This window comes from Chinchilla lanigera, unplaced genomic scaffold, assembly GCF_000276665.1.
Source record: "Chinchilla lanigera isolate Chin_1 unplaced genomic scaffold, ChiLan1.0 scaffold00009, whole genome shotgun sequence".
Taxonomy (NCBI): domain Eukaryota; kingdom Metazoa; phylum Chordata; class Mammalia; order Rodentia; family Chinchillidae; genus Chinchilla; species Chinchilla lanigera.
Window position 1 is genome coordinate 31,365,501 of NW_004955410.1, and position 22,806 is coordinate 31,388,306.

Here is a 22,806-nt window from a genome sequence, read left to right on the forward strand (position 1 = left end):
TAGGCACAGATTTTGGATGCATTTAAGGGTGAAGTATGGGCACTCAGAGAAATAAGGCATATTGTTTCCTGGAACAGAGAACATTTATGCTTTCTTGAAGTGATGGAAACCTAGGAAAAGGTGGCCATTCCCCAGAAGGGTACTACCTCATTCTACAGGTATGGGTAGTTTTTGCTTTTGTATTTTTTAGTAATTAAAAGACTCTTTGAATCTTTCAACCTGTTCCTTTATCTTAGAATCAGGCTCCTGCTCCTTACTTTCCCAGTTAACCCAATTTGTGGACTTTGGAGTATTCCTAAGAAATTTTGGGTGTAATGGCTCTTGGTAGGGAAGGAATCTAAGTTTAATCAATAGAATGGTGATATGGATCTTCCTGGGGAACTTCGACTGATGCCCAAAAATTGCAGTCTTCTTAAATGTACAATTTGTAGTTAAGAGTTCATCTCTTTTCTACCCACTTTTTTATTTCTTCTGTCCTGCCTCAGTTATGTTTTATAAAGTCACCCAAATATTAAATTTGCAAATAGTGCTGTTGCTTCCAGAGGAAATAACAAAATGAGCTCCCTTCAAGACTCTGGTCACATTTTTGTTGACCAATCAATATATAACCTTGTTTTATATGTGTCCCCATTTAAAGACACCACATTCATATGTATTTTTAATTCACTAGCATTAAACTCATAGCCAATAGCACTATAATCAGTGCCTGAAAGAAGTTTATCTAACAGACATATTTTGTTCCTAAAGCATATTTTAGCATTTTGTATATATATATATATGTTAAACAGTACTACAGGTGAGGACCCTTTTAAGAAGCATAAACATAGGGGGGCATAGTGGTATATGCCTATATTCCCAGTTAAGGCAGGAGGATCACAAGATAAAGCCAGCCTAAGCAATTTAGTAAGACCCTGTCTCAAAATAAAATTTTACAAGGCTTTGGATGTAACTCACTGGTAAGCATGCTTGCCTAGCATGTGTGTGGCCCTGGGTTCAATCTGCAGAACAAAAGAGCACAAACATGCAAAATATGTGCTATTAAAGAAGGACATTTATTTATAGTATGAGAACTGAAACAAGGAGAGCATTACCTTGTTTCACCTCAGCTAGGAATGTGCATGTCATGTGACAAATTTTCACCACTCTCCAGATGTCAATGAATGACTAGAAAGTGCTAACAGTATTGATTTTAGAGTTAAAAATTTTAGCAAGTAAGCAAAGTCACAAATACCAAATATGCTTAGAATGAAGGTTGACTATATTTATAATAGAAGTTTGAAAGTTATCTAAATTTTGTTTATGTGGTCGTGACGCAGTATTACATCGTCGTTAAAATAATGTCTTTCAACAACATTGAATGATAATGGAAATACTCATGAAACACTGTTTAGTGAAAATAACCAGAATAATATCTAGTATTTAAGCCCAATTTTGTTTGAATATGTATGTATGTATTGTACAGTATTTCAGATTTTTGTTTTTCTCTATTTTCAGTGTTTTACCAATTTTCACCAATGACTATGTATTAATTTTTTTAGTTTTATTAGTACATGTTTGTAACACATTTATTACATTCCTGTGGGGACTTGGCACATGTAAAATAACCATCTTAATTCTTTACTCTAACCTCCCCCTCATCTCTTGGTATCCTTCCCATTTGTAAAAGATCTGTATAATAGATTAGTGATGGTATCTTCTACTTTGTAGTTCAAGGTGAAATAATGAAGGAAGATGGAGAAGAAAACTTGGGAAGTCATGACAGCAACATGGCAGAGCCTAGATCAGACTCTTCAGATTGCTCTCCAGAATCCCTCTGGGAAGAAGGAAAAGAAGTCATCCCAACTTTCTTCAGTACTATGAACACCAGGTAGGATAAACCCTCTAAAATCATTCACAGTTGGGTATTAGTTTCCCTTCTGGAGCATCATCCATTGAGGTACTTTTAAGCAATGGTGTATTCTGAGAGAGTAGAGGACTTGATACACCAAGTTATCTACCTTACCTTGTCTGAATAGTGGGTGAGAAGGAGTTTGGATGGTGAAGAGAATTGCTATATGAACAAATGTTAAATTGTTTTGGTGAATTATCTTGGGAAAATTATCTTCATGGACCATTTTATAATTTTAACAGAATCACTCAGGGATGTCCATGAAATCAGGACAGGTAGTTTGCCCTACACAGTAGCAGCTGTGTTTAGGACTATCTTTGAACTGCAGAGAATGCTGATGTATTTTCAATCTTTCCTCCTGATTTCACCAAATTTTTAAGCTTTAGTGACATTGAACTTCTGGAAGACTGTGGCATTCCCACAGAAGCGTTTTTGGCATCGTGTTATGCTGTGGTTCCAGTATTAGGTAAGATTTCTGCAGTTATCTTACACTCATTAGTTTCTAGAATGTCTTACTGCATTATTTTTCAGAATAAATATAGTGAGACCACCCTTCATATGGCCAGACACATAAAGTTAAAATTGTATTTCCATAAAGCATTAAGGCGTGTTACCATTTCATGTCTAATATAACTGAATATTATCTCAGAGTAGTGTAATGAAAAAAGACAATTCTGCTTTCTAGAAAGTGTATCTAAAAGTATAAGTGAAAATAGTTGAGGGACAGGTCTGCAAACCTATTGGTACTATGAAAAATAAAATTTACCAGTTAAAACAAAGATTAAAAAACAATTACAAGCTAGAAATGGTGGTGCATGCCTATAATCTTAGCTACTCAGAAGGCAGAGGCAAGAGAACCATAAGTTCAAGTTCTGCCTAGGCATCTTCGCAAGACCCTGTCTCAAAATTTTAGAAAGACGGGATATAGCTCAGTAATGGAGTGTTTATATTAAGTACATGTGAGGCCCTGGGTTAATCCTCAGAAAAAAAAAAAAATGTGTGTGTAAATTTATTTAAATTCAAATCTGTTTAATTTAAAGTCAGTAATACCAGCAATTGAACTGTCAATTTTTAAGCATTTAGGTATAACTTACAGAACTGAAATGTTACAATTCAGTTTTGATAAATACACCTATATAATTTGCCTATACCTATATAATTTGTATATACAAAATAAGGAACATTTTCATCACCCCAGAACATTCCCTGTGATAGTTGGTCCCCAATCCTCTGCTCAGTCTGAGGCAGTAATTTTATTGATTTCTGTCACATTAGGTTAGTTTTGCCTGTTCAAAAACTTCACATAAATGGAGTCATATACTCTTGCATCTGGCTTTTCTCACTTAGCATGTTTCTGAGATTCATCCTTGTTGCATATATCAGTGGTTCGTTCCTTTTTATTACTGACTCATTAAATGACTATACCATAATTCATTTCTTCATTCCGTTGGACAACTGGATAGTTTCTGTTACAAAGTTTCCCTGAATATTTTTGTGTTTGTGGGCATATGGTTTTTTTTCTTTTGAGTAAATACTTTGGATCGGGATTGCCGTTTAACTTTATTAATAAATTGCCAAACTGTTGATTGCGTGGTTGCATGACTGCACACGTCCAGTAGCTGCATAAAAGTATTCTGGGTGCTTCACATCTTCAGTAGCATTTGGCAGTGTTAGTATCTTTTGTTTTGGCCATTCCTCTGAATGTTTAATGGCATCTCATTATCGCTTTAATTTGCATTTCCCTGATGGCTAATGATGTTGAAACACTTTTTCATGTGATTATTGGTATTGCTGTCTCTTCTGTTGTAAAGTCTGTCCAAATCTTTAACCCATTTTAAAAAGTTGATTATTTTTTCTGCTTACTAGTTAGTAGGAGTTCTTTATATATTCCATTGTATATCATGAATATTTTCCCTCAGACTGTGGTTTACCTATCTCTTAAGATGTCTTTTGAAAACCAGAAGTTTGATTTTGATGAAATTCAACTTATTCTTTTATAGTTAATGTTTCTCATGTTCTAAGAACTCTTCATTTGTTACAACCAGAGGTCATAAAATATTCTATTTTCTTGTCTAAACTTAATTTTTACACTTATGTCTGTCATCCATTTGGAATTACTTTGTAGGAGTGCAGGATTTGAGGTTCATTTTTATTTTCCTTATAATAATCTGATTATTCAAGAATTATTTATCAAAAACTCAGTATTTTCTCTTTTACGGGTTTCTGGCAGTTTTGCAGAAAACCAGTTGACTGTTCAGTGAGCTTATTTCTGAACTCTTTTCTGTTCCAGTTATCTGTGTATTTCCTTATACCAATATTGCAGTGTTATAAATCAGATAATGCAAATCTTCCAGTTTTGTTCTTATTTGAGATTGTTTTGGCAATTCTATCTAGATCTTTTACACGTGTTTATAAATTTTAGCTTTTCAGCTTCTTTTAAAAATCCTTTTAATTCAGGTTACATTGTGTTTGTAAACCAATTAGGGGAAAATTGCTATCTTGAACAACACTGAGTCCTCCAGTCCCATTCATTCATTCATTTATTCATTCTCTTTCTCTGAATATATACTTAATAAGTCATCTTTATTTTCTCTGTTTTGTACAGTTTTGTCTTATATTAGGAATAAATTTTAGAATTTTGTGGTCTTTGATGTTACTGTAAAAGTTTTATTTTATTTTGCAATTGTTTATTGAGAGCATGTAGATAAATTGATTTTTATTTGCTAAATCTAGAATTGTTTTTGTATAAACATCTTTTTCTATAGTTAATAAAATCATCACATTTTTCCTGTAATTTATTAATACAATGAAATACTAATAATGTAATGATTAATTTTGTCTTCTATTTGGTTCTTCCAGGTTGCTATTTATTTTGTTTTCCAATGTGTTCCTTTGTAATGTCTTTCCTCATTCTTAGCCAAGGGTTAATTATTTCTTTAGTATGCTATTTTGTTTTTACTTTTGACTTTTTAAACTGTTGTATCTTCTTAAAAACTCAAGTTTTTTTTTAAGAATTCCATTATCTTTTCTCTTGTAACCTTTTTAAACTGTACTTTTTTTTCAGTAAAACTAATTTTAGTAAACTTAAATAATTAAAATTGGTAATTATATTTAGCAAACATTTCTAGTAAATATTCAAACCACAAATGTAATATTTTTAGAAGATATATTAAAATAGTAAAACAAAAGTTCTTAATATGTTTTATTAATATAGTATATCCAAAATATCTCAATGTTTGTAGTCAATATAAAAGAATCATTACTGAGCTATTTTGCATTCTTTGGTACTGCAACGTTTGGAATGCACTAACATTTCAACTTACACTGGTCATATTGCAGGTGCTAAATATTCATACTGGACAGTTCAGCCCTAAGGATTTCAAAAATGTATTCTAAGTCTGTAAGATTATCTGCGTCTCATCTGCCATTTAAGACCTCTTTATAGTTACTTACCTCAGTGTAGTGTGATAGAAAAAGGTGATAACAATGTCAAGCTTTTCAACCTAGTTTAGAAAATGATATAGAAAGAAAACTTAGAGTTGTGTGGGGAAAAAGTCTTCCAAATGTATTGCTACTATTAAAAATATTTTGCATTAAAATTTATAAGTGCGTTGCCTGTAATCCTAACACTGTGGGGGCTGAGGCAGAAGGCATGTAAGTTCAAAGCCAGCATGGGGTATATAAATGGGTTCCAAGCCAATCTGCTGTACACCAAGACCTTGTCTCAAGAAATAATTCAAAAAAATTTTGGTCCTTTCTTCCAGATAAACTTGGCCCTACAGTATTTGCTCCTGTTAAAATGGATCTTGTTGGAAATATTAAGGTTTGTATACTGGCTTATCTCTGTAAAAACTTGTAATTAAGGAAAAACATTTTCAATACTTTTGTGTTTAACAAGAATTTAAATCAAAAAGTAAAACAGGTGTTACAGCTCTTTCAAAGAGCAAGAATCCTTGTTCTCACATTGTGAATATTCAGGAGGATAATAATGGCGCCCTTACTTTTTGCTGGAGGCAAGCTGTTTGTGGGGTGGAATGTTTGTTTTAAAGATAAAACCAGCTTTTCTTTTTCATGACCAGAGCATGGATCAGTGGAGATTTACTGTTATGTTAACACTGGTGTTGTGCTTTTTAGGTATAAACAATGACAAGTTGTACATCCCCCTCCCTAAAATGTTAGAGAAAATAATTATCAGTAGTTGGACTCAAAATGTCCAACTTCAGGTGCAGCTGAGGGACTGTCAGCAGCATGGAATCTCTCTGAGCCTCCTCCTTTCCAGTTAAGTTGTGAATACTACTTTTAACAACTTTTAAACTTTGGGTCTCTTTTAATTGTAGATTGAATGTTACTTTCTTGAGACTATAATAAACAAAGATCAGTCTCTTTCATCACTAGAGACCAATCTTTGAGGAAGCAGGATAAAGAATTTCTGCAGACATGCTCACTTTGTATTCTGAAGTAATAGTTGCATGAAGTATGCTCATTGTCCTTGTTGAGTTTTATACTCCAAATGAAAAATGTCTGCTAAACTCAGCTATAGAAGAGGCACCAAGGCAGGAAAAAATGTTTCAGAAATAATAGTTGAAAGCCCTGGGACTAATATTTCATTCTAGTTTAAGCCTCATAGAATTCTCAAACGAGAAGAAAGTGAATAGTCTTTCATTTTTTAGAGGCCTTCTTGCCAAAGTTAAGTCTCAATACTAATACTGATTTGCTTGGTAACTTTAGTGTTTTTAACTTAGGTCATTTCCTTGTTTTTCCTCCAGAAAGTAAATCAGAAGTATATAACCAACAAGGAAGAGTTTACAACCCTCCAGAAAATAGTGCTGCACGAAGTGGAGGCAGAAGTAGCTCAGGTTAGGAACTCAGCTACTGAAGCCCTCCTGTGGCTGAAGAGGTGAGGCGGTTGGTGAGGTAGCAGCTAAAATCCAGCATTATTGAAATGTTACCAGCAAACAACTGTTGTACAGAGACTACTTCTGAAAGAAGAATCTAACTAAATTGTGTTTCCCTTTCTAGAAGACCTAATGAATAGAGCATCAACTTTTTTTTGTATCTCTTTTGGTGGTGATATTATTTATATTAAAATACATACGATAGAAATCTTAAAGGATAGGAAATTCAGTTTTCTCTTTAAGTCAATGGCTTTCCAACTTTAATGGCCTCAGAATTTCCTGAAGGGCTTGTTAAAAACACTGGATGTTAAACTAGAATTTCTGGCTTTTTATATCTGAGATAAGGCCCTGGAATTTATAATGTCTAATAAATCACAAGTGATGCTACAATCCTAGTCCTGGGACCACATTTTGACGAGATCGGGCGCATTCAGGGTGGTATGGCCATAAACCTGGGACCACATTTTGAAAGCAACTACTTTAGGTTTATTAGAAGGGGTAAGGGAAAGGCCAAGAACATCATAAAGGGACCTGACAGGAAAGAAACTCAGAAAAGACTACTGTATGATTTGACCTGTTTACTGCTATGCCTGAGGTAGTACTGAAAGAGGAGCATTGGTATCTGCCATTTTTTATACTCAGTCAGTATAAACAAACCTTGAAAATATTTCTTCCTCTTTTTTATTTCAGAGGTCTCAAATTTTTAAAGGGATTTTTGACAGAAGTGAAAAATGGTGAAAAAGATATCCAGACAGCCCTGAGTAAGTGTTCTTTACATTTTGAGAGATCAGTTGAGTAGTATTTGGAATGGATGCCCCTGAGGGACAAGACAGGGTGTAGGAAATTTCAACTTTTCAAAGTTTGATTTGTTTCTTATTTCACTGTTATGGATCATGTGCTTCCTGTATACTTTGTTTAAAAAGGATTCATGAGCCAGATGGAGTGGTGCTTGACTGTAATCCTAGCAAGAAGAAGACAGAGGCAGGAGGATCACTGCAAGTTTGAGGCCAGCCTGGGCTACATAATGAGTTCAAGGCCAGCCTGGGCTACTTAGCGAGACCGTATCTCCAAAACAATGGGGGGTGCTGCTCATGAGGCAGTGACCTGGCCTAGTTACCTATTAAAAAGCATGAATTAATGGAAAGCCATCCCTTAAATTTCATAGGAAGATATAATATTATTAAGAAGTTAGTTTTCTTAAGTAAATCTTCAAATACAGTACAATCCTCAAATCAGTATTCAAAGAGAATATTTTAGATTCTCTAAAGAGAATACTTCAGAAACCATAAAAGGAATTGCAGGTGGAAATCTTGGGGATTAGTTCTGGAGTGAGATCAAGAGTCAGTCATCACCTTGTACTCCTCAAATGATCTATGTGTCCCATTTTGTATGATACAGCCAAGATTTGGAGAAGGCTTCTTGGGCAAAAGAAACCACCTTTTTTTACAGTATGTCTAGCATCTTGACAGCATCATTGTAGGTGCTTTGTCAGCACTGGACAGATGGGTGGATGACAGATGGATGCATGTATCTCTCAGACCTTACTTTGGAAAATACTAAGACTTGGAGGTATCCTCACAGAATTCCTAATGGAGTGGCTAAACTCTCACGTTGGTCGATAGGAAATTCTTCCAGCGTAGGGCATGAGGCATGTGTGTGGGGAAGAATGAAATACCATATTATTTTGAAGCCCTGTATTACTGTAATTTACATAGTTGAATGTTGAGTGGCCATGATTATGAACAATAAAATAACTAATTAGATGTTTCTGGTAGGGAAGGGAGCCAGTGTTCTGTGTGTCATTTTTTTCAGTTTCACAGATAGATTCTCCTATTAGTCTTCCTTCTGGGCTGTGAATCCTGAGAGATTCTCCCTCCATATGATTTCCCCCCGCTACATGTCTAGAAATTGCTGGTGTTCCATAAAACAATTAGTGTGGACATTTCTGTAGCACTTTGTGGATTTAGATAACTTAATCCTCACATCAGTCTATCTTTATATAATTGGGAATCAAAATTATGAAAGGCTAAAATACTTGCTTCAGACCTCTACAGGGATCTGAGGCAGGAGGCAGTTTGTAACCCTTACCTCAAAACTCGATGTTTTCACAGTCTTCACGATCCCTGACCACCTTCCATTTTTAATTCCCCATAAATCTCTATATGTCTAGGGTAGGTTCAGTTATATTCTCCCCGTTGTTTTGTGCTTTTAAGTACTAGAAGTGTATTCAGCACCTCTACACATGCCCCCTAGTCATTATCTGTGGAATGGTAAGGGGTGAAGAATGACTACTAGGAGCATGGATTGTGAATGGTTCATGGGGTTCTGTCACATACCAACATTGTGCTCTTAGGCAAGTCAGTTAACCTCTCTGTGCCCCCATTTCTTTTATCTATAAAGTGGGACCAGTGATACTATTTCTCTAATAAAGTTGTGAAGATTGTATAGATTCATGCATCTGAAAAAAGTTAGAAAAGTACTGGGCACATAATAAGCACTCAGTAGAAGTTTGTTCCTGTGATTGTTTATACTTTTATCATCATCATCACCACCATCACATGTGAGGTTGATAACCTGCCAGGAAATGGGACTTACTTGTCCCAAATCAGAAATGGCAGGTAAGTTTATAAAACTCAGCTCCCAAACCAGAAGCTTCTCTTCAGACTAACTTCTTAATATGGAGATTTCACAGTGGAAGGATGACATCACCTGTAGGAAATGCAGATTTGGGAATCAGCATTGTGTGCCTATGGACCACACAGTTGCATGCTGCTATGTCTGCGGAGAGGAGGAGAGCAGTGCCAATCCCATTTAGCTTTTGTGGGAGCTGGGGTAAAATGGATGCAGCTGCTCACAGCAAAAGGCTTTGACCCTGTGGGTGGAACAGAGGATATACCTTAGACCCAACCCCCACCCTAGTTTTCTACGTTTTTCTCCTTTAGTTGATACCTTTTATTTCATTTGGAGCCTGGGCCCAGTAGATGTGGACTCAGAGGAAAGCAGAGAGTTTAACAAGCAAAAGCTGCTTTGTGACTGCATTAATCATGGCTGATCTCAGCTCTTCCTTTCTTCCCTTACCCTACAGCACTATTTTCAGTGCTGAAAAGGAGGCTGTGGATTTGATATTTTAATTCTGAAGTTCATGTTCATTTCAAATGTGGTTTTCTTGATTAAAATCATTTCTTTGATTGTAGTAATCTCTAATTTCCTGCTGCTCTTCATTGAGAAGAGATGAAATGCGCCTAACCAATTTACTCTTCCTCCCCTCCAGACACAGGCATAAGAAGCTCTGTGCAAAAAAATGTGGTTTATTGAGACTTGTTTACAAAGACCCCATAGGCTAGGCTCAGTGCACATTTCTTGTGGGATAAAGGCTTTTCTTTTCTCATTTTAAAGTCACAGACTTTATAAGTGGAACTGATACCTTGTCTGAAATGAAAGATGGTGGATATGTAGAGAAAACAGACGGAGTGTGCTATTTATGTGCCATATACAGGCAAATTAGCATTTTTTTTCTTAATTCTAAAATTCATTTACTGTGATAATGGCTACTGTTAAAGAGTACCCAGTGTAGACCAGGTGTGGTGGCACATGACTATAATCTCAGTGCTCAAGAGGCTGAGGCAGTTGGATTGCTTTGAGTTGAAGGTCAGCCTGAACTGCATAGTGAAACCCTGTGTCAAAAAGACCAAAAAAAATAAGAGTACAGTATAATATTTGTACTAAGTTCTTTTTTATTTTTTCCCTTTTGGCATTGGGAATTGAACTCGGGAACCTTGCGCTTGCCAGGCAGGCGCTTGTGCCGCTGAGCTATATCCCCAGCCCCTAAGTTGTTGACAAACATTAATCTTCCAAATAAATTGGGTTGAAGAGGGTGAGTACCTTCCCTAGGGCTTAAAAACCTAGATCACTGGTTGCTACTTTGGCCCCAGGACAGCATTTTATGTACTTGGAAATTTACTAGAGTGGAGCCTGGCAGTGTTTTAAGCAGTTTTCAGGGAGAGTTTGGTCCATACTGAAGCTTGAGGCCTGCATATCTACCAGTAGACCTAGGACATTGAAGCTCACCTGCCACTTGACTACATCTTGATTAGTTTTTTTCCCCTGCCTGTATCTGAGGGGTTATTAATAAGCAAGAGATTAGTCGTAGCATCAGTTAATTTTGCCTCCTTTTCATCATGCTTAGGTAGCTTTTCAGTAAAACACTGCTTAAGAAATGTTTTGAAGTAAATGCTGTAAAACTTTTATAGTTGTAGTGGCCTTGGAGTTGGGTGATAGCATGTCACAATCCTAAATGACATATTGGAGGCAGGTGTGATGGTGCATGCCTGTAATACCAGCACTCAGAAGGCTGAGGCAGGAGGACCACTGTTGTTCTGAGGCCAACCTGGGCTACATAGTAAGTTCAAGACCAGTCTAGACTACATAGTAATACCTTATCTCAAAGGAAAAAAATAACACACTGGAATGATTGATGTGTATTAGCTTTCTGGAAAATATCTGTTATATTTTATTCCTGCATATAACCTGGAAGAACTTCCACTACGTGAAAAGAGGCCTGATGCTTCAAACTGTCCCCTTTGTACTCACTTGGGCCGTGAGTTAAATGCCCTATAATAATAATCAGAGTATAACATCTTGGTTAGTCTCATACCAACAGTTCCTCTGTACTGGTAACATCCTCTGTCACACAGTAGAGGTCATTTGAAAGAAAGAATTGAGTCTTGAAGGCAGATATAGTTAATAGTCTGCCCTAGGACTGAACCTCTCTATTTGTAGATGCCACATCAAAAAGGTTTTAGAAAGCACCCTTGTAAGTAGAAGGAAGAAAAGTTGCTCTGGCATTTCATGCACCATTGTACTAAATGTTGTGTGCTCTGTCCTGTTCTTTCAGCAGGATAGCATATAGCTGCATCTCTCACTTCAGAATGATTCATAAATGTCAAGGAAAGATTAACCCTAGGAAGATCTCTGGCCCAGAACAGGAAAAAACTTAAAGGATGCTCAGTCATGTATTAACATAAAAGACAAGGAGAACTAAGTGAGAAAAAGAACTCATACTCACATATTTAATATCAAATTATAACTTGACTATTCTGAAAGCACTGTGGAACATGAATCAAGTCATGCCCTCTCCAAAGCCACTTACAGCATGTGTCTGCATTGGCGGGATTGGCTAACCGCCAAGTTTTCCTCATGATAATGTCTGAAGTTCACAAATAGCATCTCAGAGCACTTGTTTTGTATCTGGGTTTTTTTTGGCCGGGGGACGTTTAAGAGCTGTATGTTTTTGTGAGCAGAATTAGGTGCTAATTCTTTAAGAGGTGGCTGGCAAGGGCAAATTTTTCATTTTCATTACAGTTTAACAAAGAATATATGGTAGTTTGTGTCAGAATGGTCTTGAGATGATGCACAGATCCCCTGAGTTCATGTTGCTTTTTAGCTTTTTAGCTTTATAACCTTGGGCAAGACTCTGTGTCTTCATTTGTAAAAGGTACGGAATCGGGCAAAGTGATTGTCAAGTCTTCCTAGTAGGAGGTTTTGATTCATTCTCTGGGGAACTGACATGTTTCAAAGGATTGGGGAAAAGGTGGCATTTATGTCTTTCATAGGCCAAAAATATTCTTGGATTATAGAATATGCATTATGATAATGAATAGGTATTGTGAAGATTAATATATTTCATTATCTAATCTTTTCTAGGTAACCAAAATAGGTCAAGCTTAGACTTCATCTTATTTTAATGCAGCCTAATGTGGCAGGGATATTTGCAGCCCTACAAGTCAGCTAAGGACTTTTACCTTTTTAAAAATGAGTTTTAGTTCATTTGTTGATTTTAAATTTCAGTACCCAAACCCAAACCCAGTTCTGTGATTGTTCTTCCATTAGGCCATCTGGATCATCTTGCAGGTGGGACTGTCCTCTGTCCAGGTGCAAGTACAACAAGCAGCAACTGCTTCCTCTGAAGGGCCAGATGGGCAGATGCAGATGGCATTGCTGTAGGCGCACATCCTTGGGTCAGGGCAGCCATGCTATTTGAACTCGTAGAATACATACTTTTCTTCTTGTCTTCTTCCTGTCCTTTAGAAGGATGGCATGGAGAACAGTTTCTAGGCTTCTTCGAATGGTTGACCTTGAGGGCAAAGGTATAGGAAAGGTGTAAGGTCTCCAGGGCTGATGTAGTGCTGAGCCCAGAACCCTTGTACACAAGCAGTTTGTCCAGCCAAGTGGCTTTGAATCTGAAGGCTCAGGGCCCACGACCAGTATATCTGATACTTATTGTCAAAAAGTATGACTCTCAACTTGGTAATTGCCTACACCAGTTCCAAGTCAGAATGATTACTTTTGTCTGTTTGATGGTGACTTTTTTTTTTTTTAGGCAGTCTGGCTATGCAGTTCAGACTGGCCTTGAATTCACTGTGTAGTCCAGGAGGGCCTTAAACCCATGGCAATCTTCCTGCCTCAGCCTCCTGAGTGCTGGGATTATAGCCGTGCACCATTACACCTCACCTACTTTTTAACAAGAAAATAATACATTCGAAAGGGTAGCAATTCTTTGCATAAAGAAGAATATTTCCCGAAGTGCTCACTGTGATTACATCTGAGAGAAATGACTAGCAGTGGTGGTGAACCAATGGCACATGTTCCACAGTAGGCTGTTATCATTGAAAACTCTTCTCCAGTGGGCTGTTCGTTATTAAAAGCTCTTCTTCAGTTCCTCCTGGTTTTAGTATTTTTCATATTTTCTGTGATGGTCATGCATTATTTGTGAAATCAGGAAAAATATGTTACATTTTTAAAAAGTGCCACAATGCCATAGAAGTTCAGCATTTTTGATATGATGGATAAAGGTTTCTCTATTTGGCTCCAGCCTCCCTCCCCAGCCACAGTGAATTGCTCATGCCCAGCGTGCCATGACCTGTTCCAGTTCTGTTGTGCTTCTGCCTGTGGCTGACCTTCTCTGCCCAGCCTTTGGGACTGTCAGTTCTTTCTGTCCACCATATCAGGCTGGATTTATCTCTGTCCCTTAGCACTATGTACAAATGTCTACAGTAACCGTTAGCAAGCTCCCTTACAAACCTGTCAACTTCTTCCTTGTGCAGTATGTGGAGTGTGGTAGACTTGCACTAAATTCTTAAGCAGACCAGTTCATTGTAGATATTCATAGCAGATTTGAATGTATTTGTAATTTTATTTGACACCCTGCCTGGATTACAGTCACAAGAAAACAAGAAGTCTCACTATCATGATACCTTCTTAACTCCCCTTAGGATGTTTTCTGTGGACTTGTGTACTCTCTCACCAGCCCAGATGGCTTGTCAGATGGCCAAAGTGGTTGGAAATGTGGTTGTCTTGCTGGTTTTTCTGTGGCTGGGTCTGGTGTCTCTGTCTGTACTGTATACTTGTGGTTCAGCAACCCCGTTCTCAAATATCTTCATAGGCCTTGTATACCATCTGAATTTCCCTGATACCACATGTTCTGTTCTAGAGAATCAGCTGGCTTTGTGACTTCTATTAAAGATGTTATCTTTGACCATCCCCTGGTCTATTCAGTCTTTCCTAAGGAAGAGACTTCAATTTAATCTTAGTTTCTCCTTTAGGCTGAGTCCTCTTCACACTTGAGTTTAACTCTGTATTACCTCTGTTTGAGCTTTACCACATTGAATGCTGGCATTTCACCCTGTTCTTAGTATTTTAGCTAGCCAGGCAAATCTGTTACAGTCCAAATGTACAGTCTTTGTACAGTCTTTGTATTAGTTGTATATTGCAACTAATATTGAGTAGATTCTTCTATACAAAATAATTGTATTTGTGCAAATTCAAATTATGTAAAATTGAGATAGAATATAGAAATATTAATAAAGCCTCCAGATTTTTAAAATAAAGATTAACTGTGCCCACGTCAGCAGCACATACACTGAAATAAAAGTTAATAACATAATTACAAAGCTTGTGAGTTTGAGTAACCTATGAAGTGTTAGGAAGCTGCAGCCACAAGGCAGGGTCATTTTTGCAAGTGAAACACAAACATCTAACTTCCTATGACAGTGTCTTGTGAATTGCATTGTTTTTACTGCATAGGAACTTGTACTTGTGATCTTATTGTCACTTACTATTTTAACATCTCATTTTAATTGAAAATATTTTTATAGCTGTTTAGTGTCACCTGTGCATTCATTAAATGGTTGTAGAATTTGTGCTAGGTGCTGAAACTAATACATGAAAAAAGTAAGTTTAGAATAGGGAATTTAGATGTGGTCAGGTAAAATACAAAGATGAAGGTCAGACAACTAACATGATACACTCACTGTGCTAGTAATACTACTGAAGACAATATTCACAGATAAAATGGAGCACTAAAGTAAAAATCCTGGGTGGTGATGCAGATCTGTGTCTGCTAAGAACCCATTCATTCTTGTGGGAAAATCAGATCTGAATTTTCCATGTGTTGAATAATTCCAAAACTTCAGGAATGCATCCCTTGCATAAAACACAGGGGATGATCTTGTGAACTTTTTGTGATTGAAATTATTATATCGCAGTTTTAAAATCTCACTTTAAAATACCTTGAGAGAGAAATAATAGATTATTGTCCTTTTTTTTTCTTTTTTTGTTTTTTTCCAGTACTGAGAATCAAACTCATGACCTTGTGCTTGCCAGGCAGGTGCTGTGCCACTGAGCTAAATCCCCAGCCCCTTAGATTATTGTCTTTAAAGTACAAAACACGTATGACTTCAGTTAGTAGGCCTTTCACTAGTTACTTTGTAATTAACTTAATAAATTTAAGCTATTCTTCCATAACATTGTTTTGGGTGGACTTTGTTTTTGAGTGTAATTGTTTGTTGAGATGAGGGTCTCCCTGTGTGGCCCTGACCAGTCTTGAACTCCTCAGCTCAAGTGATCCTCCTGCCTCAACCTCGCACATAGCTGAGATGACAGCACACACTACCATGCCTGACTTTTCCATAATGTTTTTAATGGTTTCTAGTTTTAACTATTAATTTAGAGCCTTAGGGACACAGAGCGCAGACATTTGACATCCCATAATAGTGTCTGGATTTGAAAGAACCTTAGAGGTAATTTTACAAAGGGAGACAGATGGGTAGAGAGGACAGCTAAGAGCTCAGAGTCATGCCATATTTCAAAGAATTGCATTTTTAAAATTTTTAATAGTGTATTCTTATTTATACTTACAGTTTTTTAAGGTCTTGTCCTCCCTCTTTATTTGTTTATGTATATGTTGAGCTTTTCCTGCTATGATATTATATTGACACAGGATAAGAGTAGGTGGATCTACTTTGCTTAAAGAAAAAATCCAAATGCTTTTTTTTCCAACGTAAGACTTTGGGAATAGTTTGGTAATTAGACATTCTCACCAGTTCCTAACACATATAGTACTGTACTATGCCATACATTAAAAAGTATAAAAAGTATATCAAATTCTGTTGTCGTCATTCCTCGTAGAGTTTTTTTTTTCTTTTCAAGATAACGCATATGGAAAAACATTACGGCAGCATCACGGCTGGGTAGTTCGTGGGGTTTTTGCGGTAAGTCATCCCTTTCCCCCAATGTTTGGATGGTCAGAAACAAGATGGTGTGTTTTGTGTGTGTGATATTTGTGGTTGATTTATTTTTGAGGATAAGAAGGAAAAGTTGCTCACTTCATTTGTGTTTACAGGCCTTTGGTGTGTGGAAATGTCAGCAATAAAAAGTGTCTAGAATAGCAAAGGCTTGTTTATTTATTTAGGTATTGGGAATTGAACTCAAGACCTTGCGCTTGCCAGGCAGGCTCTTGTGCCACAGAGCTACATTCCCAGCCCCACAAAGATTATTTTAAATATATACTTTAACCTGTCCAATTCCAGTGACCTTGTGGAGAGTTTCACTTCCAAAGTCATTGCCTTTCTGACATTTAGTAAAAAGCTCAAGTATCAATGTCAGACATAAGTAGGAAGCAGAGATCCCAAGTACTGTGGAAGGGAAATGATGCATTCAAGTGATTAATTCAAGCTAATAGCTCCCTCTTCTGCCCATTGTATTCAATTATTATTTAATTCTTGGCTCTTACCTCACTTTTTAGCTGAATTTTATCTTTAAATATTAACTCTATTGGTTGGACCAGCAGGTAGGGCTAGAAATCTCTTCTTACTTAGTTTTTTTAAATGTTTGTACTTATGTGTTTTGCCTCATGTTACCCACCACCTCTCCTATCCCAATATTTTGGAACACAGACCCAGGAATCTTAATCCTTAGACAAATCACTTAGCCTGCTTTATAAATAGCAGGTGTAGACGGCTCCTTTATGTCAGCAGTACACTCATGCTTCCCACTTGGGAAGGGTCAATCTTAGTACAGTGTAGGTTTGAGGAGACAGAGTCTCCTGTTGCTGTACACTAGGAAACTTAATAGAATATGAGTGTTCTCTGTAAAGAAGGGGATAAAATTGCTGTGCAGAGAGTATCTTTTACTAATTTAAAGTATACATCACTTGGCTTAGGTAATAACGGTTAGGGCCATGATTTCTTCCTCCATTCTTTCTTTAGTAAAGATGCAGGAAGAATGTACAATGCAAGAAATCAATATTAGTGGAAATGACATCTTTTGAAAGCGTGGAAGTGGCTTGCTGTATATCCTACTACTCACTGGAATAATTGCCAGACCAGATGCAGCTATATACTGCCCATATTACCTTCAGTGCATGTTTAATAGTCATAATAGGAGCTACCATATAGCTATTGGGTGCTTGTTGAACACCAAGGACTGTGCCAGGTACTCTTCATGTTCATTATTTTTGTTAATTTTCAGGATTAACTCCCACGGTTTTATAAGTTCAGAATCATTAAATTCAGACCCAGAGTGAGCTATGGCAGAGCCCAGATTTAAAGCCAGGATTGCTGACCCCAACGCTAGCTAGTGCTCATGCCATCACAGCCCTGTGCAATAAAGACAGAATAATTAAGAAACCTGTATTGAGTTCTTAAGCAAAGGGTGCTAACTGTGCTCATTGGTCTACCTGAGTAAATATTGTGATTGCTTCCGTGTTCCTGACATGAGTTCCATTGGTGAGATGATTAAATTCAGGCAAAATTCATTTGCCTTGTTTACAGTAAACAAATGTTGGGTGTGTTTTGTTTGGGGGGTTTCTTTTCAGTGTATGGTAAAGTTTAACCCTGAAATTTTGATGATCTAAGAGATGTTGCCAGTAAGAATGCAGCAGATACAGTAGAAAATTTATCATTAGCAGGAGCCTTCAAGAGGACTTTTTAACCTACAGTGTTCTTTTTTCCTGATTTATACTAATGTAGACTTAGTATAAGTAATGTAGAAATCATGGAAGAATAGAGAGGGAGAAAAATTAAAATTTCCTGTATTTCCTCTTTTAATATTTTTATGTTTTATCTTCTTAGCTTTTATTTTTTGTATTTTTATTTACATATTCTCTTAAATAATTGATCTACTTAATTTATATATTTATCTAACTATATATTTCTACTTATAGATGTTAATATTTATATGTCTACATATGTATGGTGTTGTGTATTTTGATTATGTATCTTATGTACGTATGGATGCATGTAATTTTTTTCTGCATTTAGTTTGTAGTGTAATTTTGTATTCTTTCACCGCACTTAATAGAGTCTATCATGAACATCTTTAAATTCGATAAGTCTGAGAAAAATATTTCAGTGACTAATACTTCTTTTAGTATGAAGTTATAATTTGCTCTATCCTCTGTGTTAGAAACTTATATCCTCTGTGTTAGAAACTGCTTCTGAGTTCCTTCTGAGAAAGAACACAGCATATGTTTATATGCATTTTTGACTAAAGCTCTTACTTCCTCAAAACAGGTTCCTTTAAAAATCGTTATGTCTGATACCCAGAACTGCAACTGTAACTTGCAGTTTTGAGTATTTACCATCCGGCAAATATTGTTTTTAAGTGCTTGATATACATAAAGTTATTAATCTCATTACCCTGAGATTGGTTCTCTTATTTTCTGTGCTCAAAGACAAAGAATCCTAAGACACAAAGAGATGAGTCTTACTCTGTAACTCATAGTTACAGAATAAGAACATTTCAAAGGCTTTGAGGATTATTGCAAATAATTTTTTAAATTACTGGTTTTTAAGAAAATAGATTGCGTTCAGCATTTGACAGTAGTATTATCAGTGGAAAGCTAAGTCCGTAGCTTGACTGGCCCCTTCATGACTTCTGCTATTCCCCAAGTCATCACCACTTTGGAAGGTTTCTTGAGATTTCTGACACACTCATTAACATAGCCTAATTCATTCTAAATGATCTTAGTTTCTCAAGGACACATGTATTCCATCCAAGGAGTTTGACTCATAAACCACATAATGAGATTTTTACCTTCAGACAGTTGTAGTCTCCTAAACTGATGCAGCCTCTGACTGCAACTCCATCACTAACCTGTCATCATTTGACTTTTTTGGTTTCCTCTTCAGCCAGACTAGCTGGTCAAATTCTAGCATTGGTTCTGCCTTCTTTTTTTTCCTAGAGTGCTGGTTTTGGTATAGATAGAACTCTGGGTTAATAATTGTTTTTCCTAAGAGTTTTGAAAGCATGACAGTATTGTCCTCCAGCTTTCACTATTAGAAAATATAATGCTATTTCTATTCCCTTATATAGAAACTATTCATTATCACCTATGGAACACTTTTAAATCTCTGGTTTTATTCTACTCTAAAATTTCATGCTAGCCCCTCCCCCTTTTCTTTATCATTTATTGTGCTGGCACTTAATTAGGCTTTAAATCTAGAGACTCCTATCCTTCAGTTCCGGAAATTTTTCTCATATTATGTTTTTGGATATGGCCATCTCTTTATTTTCTGTCCTCACTTCCCTTGTACTCCTAGGATTGAGTACTATATGCCAGCAGAGGTTGAACACTTTGTACATATACTATTAATCCTTAAAATAAGGAAAGTGGTATTAGCCTTCTGTAGATGAGGAAAATGAAGTTCTAGGAGGTTATCGTGTTGTTTGAATTCTTCAGGCTAATGTGTGAAAAGTCTTGAGATTCATGGCAGTCTACTTCATCCCTGCCTGTGCTTAGCTTCTGCATGATGATGCTACTCATTTACTGAAGATATGGGGAAGACTGATTCTCAAAACCTTTTAAAGTATAAGGTGGACCCAGAGAGCCATTATAGAACAGTAATTCAAGCTTCTCTATTGATCTCAGGAGAGCCAACCTAGTATGGATTTCAGAAAGAAGATTTTTAGCAAGATTAGTGAATAGACTGCAAAGGACGGAGCAGAATGGGGAGAAGAAAGGAAGGGAATGATGAGTCTAGGAAGTCTTCTGTTAGGAAGTCGCAAGGTGTGGTGCTGTGGTTGAAAAGCACAGAGGTAATCACAGGTTCAGATGTGATCAGCTGACATCACATACTAGCTCCCTTTTTAAAAAAAATACAGGTGCAAAGGAAATATTTTCCATGTGGGAAAAAAATAGATATGCAAAGAAACATAAATGGAAATGAGGTATAAAAGAGTTAGGTAGCAGAAACATGGCAACAGGCATACAGGTCAATTCTGAGGATTCTGGAGGAATAATTTTGATCACCCTATGGATGAAAAAGAAAATTTCTGAAACTCCTCCTCTTTTAGCATTTTCTGACTTGGTAGCATTATTGATCATTAAGATGGCCCAAGAACGCACTTGCTGCTTTTAGCCTTAAAGTTAGATGATTTAGTACTTAGAATATAATTTTAGAAATCCATGAATGGAAAAGGGTGTTCATATTTCTTTACTCTTGCTGTCTTAGCTTTTTGTACAGATGAGTGTGTATGTATGTATGTACACATGCATATGAATAAATGTGCAAGAAACAATCCTGATACAGATCCTCACAGGCAATTCTTTTGCAGTTAGCCCTGAGGGCAGCTCCATCCTATGAAGATTTTGTGGCTGCATTAACCATAAAGGAAGGTGACCACCAGAAGGAAGCTTTCAGCATTGGGATGCAGAGGGACCTTAGCCTTTACCTTCCTGCCATGGAAAAGCAACTGGCCATCCTGGACACTTTATATGAAGTCCACGGACTGGAGTCTGACGAGGTGGTGTGACAGCTGCAGGACAGCATCTCCTAACTTCAGGGAATAAAGTTTGCTAAAGTATTGTGTTGCCCTACTTAATTTTCAGCAACAGCTTGAGCCCTTCCCAACACCTTCCTTGGGGGAAGGGGAAGGAAGAGGCAAAACCTAGTGCTTTTCTATATGATTTTGTAAAATGTGTATGTATTTTATGTAATCAAAAATCAAGGTGCTATATACTTCAGTGGGCTTACTGGAAACCAAATCGTAGTTATTAAAGACTTGAATGGCAAGTAATAAGAGCAGATATGACAAATAGATTTGTTTATATTGTTTTATATTGTTTTGTTTTAGTTTTAATGGGACACCCAAACCCAGGCTGCAAATGAGCAATTCTATATCAAGGACTAAAATTTATAGCCAGTGTTAAACCATCTTAGAGTTAGACTGAACACTTGGAGTATAAGCTCCTTTGTGAAGCAATGGTAATGTCATTTGCTTTTCCTAGACATTCTCCAGTGGATCCTCTTCTCTGGCTCTTAGTAAGAAAAGCCTGTGTAGAGAAGAGGTTTGGGCATTGGTGTGACCATGCAATTGTGGGAAGATATGGACAAGGACTGCCATCCCTCTTGAGAGGTGTGCCCTGACCCCACACTGGAGGACAGGATGGAAGAAGTGGGACAGGTCATTTGAGATGACACCTATCTTGTGCCCACCTTTTGCCACATTTCCCAGGCATTATCTCCATTGGACCTCACAAGAAAACCATGACACCCAAGGAGCTTCTTATTCCATTTCCAAAGTGATGTTTAGAGGTAGAAGGATCTGTTCACACTCATGTAGTCTCTTAAGTAGAGGAGCCAAGTGACTTCCAAGTGTAATCTGTACCATATTTGTATTCAAGTCACACGGAATCACATGCTCATTCAAAGACTGGATTTCCAGGACTTATCTAAAGAACCCAGAGAGTGGGCGGGACACAGGAATCTACATTTAGATGAACTTGCCAGATGATTCTTATGCACACAAGGTAGAAGGAACCACTTACTTAAATTCGAGTTTTCAGAATTACAAACTCTTATGCAAGAACCAAATGATACGTCCTTTTTTCAAACAGGAAGAGTCCGTCATTTAAGAAAAATAATTCAGTGGACAGCGAGAAGTACAAGAAGTTTACTCAGCAGCATGTGTCATTGAGCCAGCATCAGCATCCAGCATTCAGGGCCACAGCTCTGAGTCTTCTTCCGATCAGTCATGGCTTCAAGACCAAAAGTGCAGAGCCAACTAAAGGCAGCTGCATGTCAGTCTCAAAAGCTTTCAGGTTTATAGATGGGACTCACATATTTTATGAAACAACTTTGGGAGGACATTCTTTTACCAGGTGTGATGCCCAAATTATGGCCCTTGTCTCCCAAGGGCCAAGCTGCCACAGTGTGCATAAGGGAGATGCCATGAGTGCCTTCCTCTTTAGAGGCCACTTCCCTCTAGTAACAGGAAGAGACACTCCAGCAGAAGGTAGTTCCTCTGGGAGAGTGTGAGGGACACAGGTGAACAGAGTGATGCTGAATGATGCTGCAGATCCGTTGGGCAGAAGAATGCACTCCTTAGCAGAGTGCTTCATATAAGAAGGAAACTGATTTTGTCTTTTGTCTCTAAACAGGCATTTATTTAACCCACATTAATGAAACAAGTTGAGGTAGACGAGGTGGCACACACCTGTAATCCCAGCTACTGAGGCAATTAAAGCAAGAGAGTCTCTTAGTCCAGGAATTCAAGGCCAGCCTGGGCCATGGAATGAAATGCTATGCTTTAAAATTAAAACATAGCTTTTTTTAAAAAATAAAGCATGTATTTAGCCTACAAAAGAACTTCTAGAAAATACTTAAACTTAGAAAAGCGATATCTTATGTTTTAAGGCTAGAGAAGAAAAAGAACTAAAGTAATGTTGATTATATTTCAGCATTT

At 37.1% G+C, this 22,806-nt stretch overlaps 1 protein-coding gene across 2 annotated transcripts in view; it reads left to right on the forward strand.

Annotated features, from left to right (window-relative positions):
- Positions 1-21,171, forward strand: part of Plekha8 (pleckstrin homology domain containing, family A (phosphoinositide binding specific) member 8) — a 59,657-nt gene extending 38,486 nt beyond the window's left edge. For both annotated transcript variants that reach the window (XM_013510617.1, XM_005377490.2), the window contains 7 exons: positions 1,708-1,867; positions 2,269-2,354; positions 5,653-5,711; positions 6,655-6,785; positions 7,474-7,544; positions 16,270-16,331; positions 20,677-21,171. In XM_013510617.1, coding sequence (XP_013366071.1) covers positions 1,708-1,867; positions 2,269-2,354; positions 5,653-5,711; positions 6,655-6,785; positions 7,474-7,544; positions 16,270-16,331; positions 20,677-20,874 — 767 coding nt within the window. In that variant the 3' untranslated portion in view covers positions 20,875-21,171. The remainder of the gene's footprint in view (positions 1-1,707; positions 1,868-2,268; positions 2,355-5,652; positions 5,712-6,654; positions 6,786-7,473; positions 7,545-16,269; positions 16,332-20,676) is intronic.
- Positions 21,172-22,806: the final 1,635 nt, after the last annotated feature.